Source organism: Etheostoma spectabile, chromosome 22 (genome assembly GCF_008692095.1).
Source record: "Etheostoma spectabile isolate EspeVRDwgs_2016 chromosome 22, UIUC_Espe_1.0, whole genome shotgun sequence".
NCBI lineage: Eukaryota > Metazoa > Chordata > Actinopteri > Perciformes > Percidae > Etheostoma > Etheostoma spectabile.
Window position 1 is genome coordinate 16,036,734 of NC_045754.1, and position 10,028 is coordinate 16,046,761.

Sequence of the window (10,028 nt, forward strand, 5' to 3'; positions counted from 1 at the left end):
TGTTTTAGGGCATAAAGCAGGGCCAGATGTGGAGCAGAAACCAGATCCTGGACATAGTGTAATAGTCACACACACACACACACACAAGTATAGCTAATTGTACAGTGTACACCAACAACAACAACAACAACAACAACACACAAACACACAACACACACACAACACACACACACACACACACACACACACACACACAAACACCACACACAACACCACACACACACACACTAAAGATTGACCAATCTTACATATTGTACAGTGCAGAGTTGTGAAATACTAATGCAATAGTTTGCTTTCATCCAGCAGGGTGGCAACAGAATCAATGTTCACTGCACAGGAGTGAATTACAAGAGGTCAAAAATATACTTTAAAATGGTTAATTAAAAGTTGTTGTTTTTACTTTTATTTATTTATCCAAAACCCATTTGATGCGATATAACATGAGCTACAGAGCATGTGATCTTTTAACAAGCACACTATAAACTCAGAGACTGTAACAAAGCCTCAGTGAAAGCTGACAAAATATTGACCCTAACCTTAAAAATATTCTAAAAAATCATATTCAGTCAAAATCAGTCAGTCAAGCGGGCTGGCAAATTAAAAGGACTTAACCTCATCGTGTGCGGCTTTCCTTTTTTGTACAAATGCAGCAGCAAGACCTTGAAAATCACCAATGGCATAGAGAAAGGTATATTTCCAACCTGGTTAATGGAAGATTAAATACAAACCAGTGGGCTCTAACATATGCTCATGGTACGGCAGATCATAAAAATCTCTAACAAGCAATATAATATACGAACGTGATTTTTGAGTTGTACTGTAGTCCTAGCTGGGGGAAAAATCCCATTTCAGCAGAACAATACAATTGTATGTCAAGTCTGTCTTTGTCAAAAGTGTGTGTTTTTATATTAAGGCTCTAAATATCAGAACATCCCATTACCTATTATCTAAAACCTTATTATCAGGTAGAAATAGACAATGTCTGTCACAGTGAATATTACATTTGAAAATTGAATATTTAAATGAATCCCTCACCTGTACGACCCTTCTTATCAGCCCCATTGTGGGAAAAGACAATGCATTGCATTAAAGTGAATATTATATTTCATCTCCATCCTGTAGAAATTGCGTATTTTCAGTTTAACCCTTTCTTCCTGACATTGTCCACTTTGTGTTAACAATTGTTTTTCTTAACCTTGTGAGCAAAAGAACCCACTGATAATGTGTCAATGTCAACAATACATCGCCAACAACAGGGAGGTCAAATGCATACTTCTAAGTGTTACAATACAATGCCAAAGTTACACGGGCAAAGTTTTGCAAGAATTCATAATTCAACATTTGGAGGAAGAAACCAATTACCTTCTTTTGAGTGGTGTGACGCACATGTGCTATCTCCTGCTGCAGATGCTCCATCTCTTTGTTGGCATGGTTCAACTGGTCTTGGATCTGCTGCCTCTGCTCTCTTTCCACGTCCAGGCTGGTTTTGGTCTGATTCAGGGTTTCACTGATGTCACTCAACATGCACTCGCTGGTTTGTAACTGAGGGGAGAGAGGTGAATAAGTACAGTATTTTTGTACAGTGGTTTGAACCCCCTCCAAAAGGCTGAGAGAGGGACAGTCACAGGCATGTGGGCAGCTGTAGCGAGGAGAGACTGAGAGTGGGTGAACAGTTACAACATGCTATAGGGACAATCGCCTCGGCTCAGTCTCCATAGCAATGAAAAGGAACATCATAAAGGCTTTGTGCCAGGCTGGGCAACTCTACAGTTTCTGCTTTGACTCAGGACCCATAAAACTGCTTGACTACACATCATAAAGTCGTAGGACACTTAGTGTAGTGTTTCTCAAACCTTAGGACAAAGCTTACAGAGAGTCATCGTCCTTTTTCTGTGCTCCGCATCTGAAAAGATTAAGAGTATGCTATTTTTAGCAAGCGTCCTTGGAAAACCCCACATTTCTTTAATTCACTAAGTAAACCGAAATCATGCTGCCAGTCTCATGTGCACACACCACTGCAGTGGCTGACAGAAACCAGTGTCAAGTGGCTGCGGATGTAAACAGTTCAAAATGTCTGATGTGTCACTAATAATACGTAGGGCTGTAAAAGCATAAATATAACCGTAACGTCTAATATCACTCAGTGCGTCTTGTCTGCACTATGCTGTGTGTTAGTTCCTGTGTCGATCAGCTTTTTGTGTCAATTGTGTAAATTAATTTGGACTCTGATATGAACCAACAATACACCAATGATGTCCTTGAGGTAACAGGGAAATGAAGTTAGTGCTATAAAAGTAGGGCCATGAAGTCATAATCTAAGAGAGTCTTTCAAGTATTGCAAGTAACTATTATGGTTTTATGTTGAACATACTTGGTTTAGTTGGCGGCTGGGCACCTGCACCAAAACATTGGGAGCAGATGAATGACTTGGCTTGGTCAAGGACACAGTAAATGGGTAATTTAAGCCTAAAACACAGCACTGTCACATGTCACATTGATATACCTGGCGGGGGCGAGAGAAGGAAGTAAAAGAAGGAGAGAGAAAGAAATACTGTGGGATTGAGACAGAGAGAGAGAATTATAAGAAAGAGGAAAAGGACAACGAGAGAAACCTAAAGGCCATTCCATTCATCATGCGTATGACTCTTTAATGTTCCCATACATTACTATTGGTTCTCATTGGGGCGAGGGCGAGACTGGACGAGGGAGATGAGAGAGGAAAAGAAAGGCAAGAAAAAGAATATGACAAAAAAAATAATGAACGGACAGAAGAAAGACAGAAAAACATTTAACCCCTCCCCCACTCTTACTCCCTTCTCTTGGCTAAGTGATGTTCACACGAACATGGTTCTTTATTGTACAATGAAGGAACCCTCTGCGGAGCTAAGATGGTGGCGATGAGTTATTAAATATGGAGAGAGGGCCAGAGAGGAAAGGCGGAGGAGGAGGGGAAGAAGGATGGATGATTAACTGTGAAGGAAGTAAAAAATGAGGAGAATTCCCTGATGTACCTGACTGGATTTGATTTAGAGAAGGTTGCCCAATTCTGTTCCCTATTTAAGTAGAGCTCCCCTGTTGCGCGTGTGTGTGTGTGTGTGTGTGTGTGTGTGTGTGTGTGTGTGTGTGAGTGTGAGTGAGAGAGAGAGAGCGAGGGAGAGCGAGAAAAGAGAGTGTGTTACCTACTTTGCTCTGCAGTAAAGCCCGGCTTTCTTTGAGTTGTGCGATGTCTTGGACCAGCTGTTGTGTGTGTTTCGCCTTCATAGCCAAGGTTCCCTTCAGAGAGTCCTGTGTGGCTCGCAAACAAACCACATCCTGGTCCAGGTGCCTCACATGCTCCTCTCTCTCTTTCATCTAAAAGAGACACACACACACACACACACACACACACACACACACACACACACACACACAGAGTCTGTACTGTGCGTATACACTACTGCTACAGCCTGTAGGTTATATCTACCTTGTGTCTATGCAGATGCCAAACACGCAAACAAAAGTAGTATGCTTTGAGGGGAACCTTTTACTTTACTATTAGCTACTGTGATACTGTGAGTAGCTGATATTTCCACCAAGCCTAAATAATTGTAAACATAAGTTAGTTTCATGTCAATGTTAACAACTTAATTTGTACATTTTACATTATGCTTACATGTTTTCCATTAATCACTTTATTTATTTTAGCTGGCTACACCCCTAAGCATACAGAAGTAATTATTCAAATCATTTTTCCCGCCTTTTTTTGGGCATTTTAGGCCTTTATTTTCATAGGTTAGATGAAGACATAAAAGGGGAGAGAAGGGGGGAATGACATGCAGCAGAGGGTTCGAACCCGCAGCCGCTGCACCTAGGATTAAGCCTGTATATATGTGCGCCTGCTCTACCATCTGAGCTAACCTGGCCACGTAATTATTCAAATTCTTGTTGCTACTGTTTGATAATTACAAGAATATATCTCAGGCCAAACATCTTGTAATAGTCAACATCTTGTGCACGGCAGATCTCCAGAGCACCAGTTCGAACTGATCACTGTGGAAAGTCCAAGTGTTGTTGGCAGATGTTCTAAACAACTTCATCATGTTTTGTGTGAGGTCCTTTAGCCCCTGATATATATTATATAAATAATCAGACTGTAGTCTAATCATGACTATGTGATATTTATAGTAGCATGTTAAACTGAAACATTCTCATCATCAACCTCAACAAATTTATCACCTACAGCAACATTACTTTTTACTACGACACAATAAAACATATTTATGTACACATGAAAACTACAACTAAATAAATGTTGCTGTGCCTTACTGTACACAAAATAGAGCCAGACTTATTATTATTGGGGGATAGATACGGATTATTTCTAGGGAAGCAGATAGTAGTTGAACTCCTCACCCCGTGCATGAATGTGAGTGTGTGTGGGCTTGTGGTTCAGAACCCCTAGCCCCTATTCATTAGCGCTGTGTGAAATGAGCCCTGTGTTAGATTAGTAAGGAGGCTCCGCAGACAGTCAACACAAAGACAAACACATTCACATATACACGCACAACTTTGTCACACTGAGCCATTTAAGATTTGTGACCACACGCAATACAAATTTAAACAAACACACACATTGTACCTACGATGTCCTTCTTTACTTCTCCTCTAACTTCAGACTGTGGTTCTGGACTTGTGTCTTGGCACAGACACAGTCCACCTCTGGCTCCTCTGCAAACGATGCAGTATATCTATCATCCAACCTATTGTAACAGCGAGCTAAAGGTGATCTTTAATGCAGTTAACTCATCTAGAGCATGTCTAATGGATGGTAACAATTATAAGCAATGGGGCAGTTGCGAAAATGAATTAAAATTACTCTTTAATCTGGATATTTCTCCACTTTCAGTGTGACTATTGGGAAATAAAAGGAGTTTCACAAAACTGAGACAATAAGGTGTGAATTTCAGGTGAAAAGCAATTATGAAGCAGAAGAGCACACTTTCTATGCATTTTAAATATTATCACCATCAATGTTAAACCAAGTTAAAGCAATATTTCCCTAAAATGCAACTACTGAAGCTGTTTTACTGTACCAATATCCTGCCCATATTTCATATGCAATAGACATTATATACAGTAAATTCTCTAAAGTGGCCATCATCAACCTATATCATTACTTTTTAACATTACTTGACTCTGTCTGCATTTTCTTCACTCTGAAATGAAAGAGTATTTACTATCAAGTTCTTCTACTTCTATATTACTTGGTAAGATTCTTTTAGGTTTCTGTAGCAATGCACTGTGGCTGTGCTGTGTGTGCAACACTCTCGAGCCCTCTCTTTGTTGAGAAGTTATTTCTGTAAAGAATGAAAGTGTAAAAGAATCGTTTTCAGTATTTGTGCTAAACTGAACACCATGCAAGACGGGTCAGACAGGAACACAATCACATAAATAAAAGTAAACCCAAATCAGACATTTTTATCAATTGATTACTTTTTGTCAAAAAAAGGAGCTGAGCATCAAATCATGTTTGTGTCTGTATTGGATGTGCCAGGTAAACTACACAGTTGGTTACCTCACAGTATATTGTGTGGCTCTGTTTTACATTTGAGGACATTTTAACTCTCAACTTCCCTCTAGTACCTCATGAGACAGCATTTTGTAGAGTAATATTTAACATATGTTTGGATCTGTATGTATCCTCAGATGTTAAGCACCAAAGTTTTGACATCTCAGCTGTGAAAATGGCATGTATGCTTATCTTATCAAAAGGTATTAAATCAGGATTTGTTAATAACTAGGTTGGTAAACACGTGATGGATTTCAACTATATGTGAAGACAAGTGCATACAAGAGTAAATATGGATAACAATGTAATATACATTATAAATACAGATTATTCAGTGTCATCTTTAAGTTGTGTACTGTAGCTAGATTTGGCTGAGTAGAGTCAGTGGGTGCATTCTAAAATGAGTTTATGGCTGATGCAGCAGTGTGTGAATATTGCTACAATGACAGCACGGATTCTCTCATGGCAAAGTGCCTGCAGTAACATATAAACTGTAACTTTTTCCAATTGTAATCTGGCATGTTTAGATAATGAAAGTCACAAAAAAAAAAAAAAAACATAAGTAGTTCTGTTACTTCCTGGTCACATATTTTTGCTTATATTATTTATTTTAATGTTTTAAAAATCAAGTATTCCACTCAATTGCCAGTGTATGTTCCCTGCTATCTAGCCATGACGCAGCTAGTTAAAGATCACAATGTCTGTCAAAATCCTTCCTTTACACCAAGGTCTTTAGCCACTGACTTTGAGACCTGCGTAATATTGTTACATAATTAATATACTACGGTGACTTTTCTCGACTCCAAATCTGCCACTATCAGAGATGATTAAAAGTTCCCATGTGGTCTGTGTAAAGTCTTAATTCTCCAGTGGGGGAGTATTGGATCTTGGCTGGAAGTCCTGAAGAAAGAATATCAGATTTTGATTTCATTTCAAATTAGTGCTTAAGCCTTGGACTTTCATATTCGTAGAGTCCCTATTGAGAGAGAAGCCTCAATCTGATCAAGTCTCATTACTTTAGCAATTAAGGTTTCGCCCCTGGGGTCCTCCCCTCAGCTCCTGCTCCCCCGCCTAATGCTTTTTCTCCTCCTGTATCCTTTATTCTCTCCTCCTAGCCATCGAATGTTTTTGCCACCAAGGCGGAGGAGAGGAGAAATGGAGAACGGCTTGCGCAAATCGTTGATTGGCCAAAGCCTATCCTCCATCTCAGATTACAAATAGAAATGGAACATTTGAGGACAAGGGAAGGAGGGGGTGAGATGGGAAGAGACAGACAGAAAAGAGAGAGAGAGAGATGTGAGTTGCAGAGTTATGGGCACAGCGAGAGAGAGGGGTGGCTAATATAATTGAATTAAAAAGATGGAGCGGGGCCATTTCTAAGCAGGTGGGAGTGTGGAGTGAGAAAGAGCAGGGAAGATATTAACTTCTAATAAAAGAGAGATTAGAAAGTGGCTAGGAGGACTGCTCTGTCTTTACCTGTGGGAGTGACGGCCCCCACATAACCTTTCATTGCAATATGCACACTGATATTGGCCGCCATATTCTGAGCATCCTACACACAGACATGTACATATACATATAGACAAGCATTCATGCACGTACCAGTGTCTCTGCACAAGAACCACACACACAGTGCATTCACACATAGTAATATGTGACATTTGAGGAGACGCACACACTCAGTTATGAGTGCAGTGTGACAGCAATGCATTATCAGCGCACTCTCAATGATCCAACAGGCGGCAGCCATCAGATAATGAAGACGCAGCTCTTTGGGAAGCTGTGACTATACAGACAATTAATTAACTAATTGGTCTAACGAGCTCGTTAAAGCCGTGCTTTTTTGGCAGCCGGTATGAATACATTAACAAGGCTAATTCAATTAAACAGGTGCCGATTTCACAGCTGCCTCTCTCACGGGCGCACACACGCACAAACACACACAACACACAAACACAAACACAAATCCTACAGGTGTTGTGTACATCTTCGCTCCATTTGCCTCTGATGTCTTTTTTTCCAGCGGAACCTTGGCATTTGATCAGAAGCATAATGATATGCAGATCAAGTGGTGTGTACTTTGTGTGTTTCTGGCAGTGCTTGTGCCTCAATGGGCCGGTGTGCCTTTGAATCAAAAGCACAGCTCAATAAGCTTGAGCAGCATTGGTAATCTGTATAATTGAAAAGGTGTAAAACAAGTGGGTGAAAAACTGATTGAAGCTCTATGACAGCATACTTAAATTAGCTAACAGAATCTCAGGGGTCAACCAATAATTTTACCAAAGCTTCACCATGCAATACATTTCTTAATTTGCTCCAAAGCTTTTCAGTATTATACATGCAAGGGTGTACTTGTGTGTTCGACGGAAAAAATAAATAGGCAGTGTACATTCACAACATATTGGGTAAAAGGAAAACAATAATGATTTTTCCATCCTTCTTTCAAATAAGGCGCTTAGCCCGCGCCTTAAAGACACCATCTTGGCCTTGGCCTTGAACAGTCAGGGCTTAATATTCATTCACTGCCGGTAAAGGGGAACTATGCAGTTTTTTTTTCAGCTTAATTTACCTTAACTGAACAGCTTCGGAGTCATTGGAATGGTTATATGACTTTTTTTTCGAGTTGAATGGTGGCCATCTTGCTCTCCCCTAGCGCCTGTGAGCGGAAAAAACACCCATGCAACTTTCGGCCGGCGAATATCCTCAGGACCACGAAGGATTGTTTGATATCAGGTCTTGCGGTGTAACGAATTGATTCACGGCACTGCACACATATGCCCATTCAGGTACTGTCTAACAAGGTAACGATGGACTTTTTCACAATATCGTCGTGGCTGAGCCGGGAAAAAAGAAGCTCAAGGGGCATCTTCTAGCTCACCCAGTAAGACCCATGTAGGCTAAGTCCCTGGCAGCGGCCCGGGTCTTTGGCCCTTTGCGGTGTGTGATCCCCTCTCTCTCTCTCTCCCCCTTTCCTGTCTATCCACTATCACATAATGGGGAAAAGATCCAAAATATATAATAATAACAAAGGAGGAACAGAGAAAGAGAAAGCAACAGACTGACCGAGCGAGGAGTCAGACACAAATAAACATAAGAGCTGTCAAATATCTATTCCGAAGCTGTAGGGGGAGCTCTATAGAGAAACTTGTGAGCAAAATGAGAGAAAACAGGGAAGAAATGGCCAAAACTGCATGGCACCCCTTTAACTTTAGACAAAGCTGTGGCATGTGGGTTGTCGCCGCTCAAAGATCCTAGATTGTTAAAACTGTTACCAAATCAGTTATGAGTGATCTTGTGTGGAATAATCCTCATAAGAAGACAATATTGCAATAAAATGGCAAAAGTTTACAACATCACAACATCGTCTTACTCTTCATAAACACATTGGAGAATAGAGATATTGCCCATACCCATACTGTAATGATTGACAGTATGCACAGATTAAACACACATATCAAACGCAAACATAGCAGAATGGGACTTTTGATGGAACAGGGCTTGTCTGAAGATGATGGGTGAAAGTAAGTCCGATGTGTGATTTCCCTCTGTATATATGTGTGTGTGTGTGTGTGTGTGTGTGTGTGTGTGTGTGTGTGTGTGTGTGTGTGTGTGTGTGTGTGTGTCTGTGTGTCTGTGTGTGAGAATCTATATGCATTGTGATTTGGTGGGGTTGGTTTGTTATGGCTGCAGCTACAGCAGAAGCTCCCTCATAGGCTGACTAAAGCGCTGAGGTCGGTGGTTAGCTAAACTCCCATGGAGATGATACCACTGATTAATTTCCTCTGGCTTCCTCTCCTCCACCCTCTCCCCCATCCATAGGTCTGCCTTCTTTCCCTTCCCCCAGCCCATTGAGCCACTGCTGAATATTAAATCAGTCCCTTTTTTTAATTTCCAGATAACCACGGTTCATTTTTCTCCAAGTGTCATATAGCCATGACATGGTGTAGCAGCCTATATATTAGGGATGGCTGATGTGAGTTATTGTTATTGTTATCTTTTTTCCATTTACTGCCTGTGTGTCCTACTGTACACCGTGCATGGCTAAATCATATCCTGCACATGTGGTACAAATATCAATAACACCATTAGCAATTTGCTATGAAATTTCCAATCTTGACAGTTCGACATGTTGCGGTTTTAAGAGCCAAACAACACTAAAAGTCTCTGTTTCACCATAACGTAAATATTGCCTGTGGTGTTTTGTGTGGTGTTTGTTTCCTGCTAGGTAATAATGAAGTCCATGTTTGAGTGTATATGTATGTTTGTGTGTACAAACTGGCCAAGGATAAGGCGAAAAAGAGTCAATCTATACTGTTTTATTTTATTTATTTAATTGATTTTGATACTACCATTTAGAGACTAATGTTAGAGGGAACTGACACAGACAGAACTAATGCACAAGCGATCCTGCTGTTTGTACAAAACATTTTTGTATATTTAAAATGTGTGTGTGTGTGTGTGTGTGTGTGTGTGTGTGTGT

The 10,028-nt window shown here is 40.4% G+C and overlaps 1 protein-coding gene across 1 annotated transcript in view; it reads right to left on the reverse strand.

Annotated features, from left to right (window-relative positions):
* LOC116672368 (trichohyalin) overlaps positions 1–10,028 on the reverse strand; it is a 104,091-nt gene that overhangs the window by 50,632 nt on the left and 43,431 nt on the right. Inside the window, exons 8-9 of the mRNA XM_032504179.1 lie at positions 3,184–3,351; positions 1,363–1,542 (exon numbers count right to left, since the gene is read on the reverse strand). Coding sequence (XP_032360070.1) covers positions 1,363–1,542; positions 3,184–3,351 — 348 coding nt within the window. The remainder of the gene's footprint in view (positions 1–1,362; positions 1,543–3,183; positions 3,352–10,028) is intronic.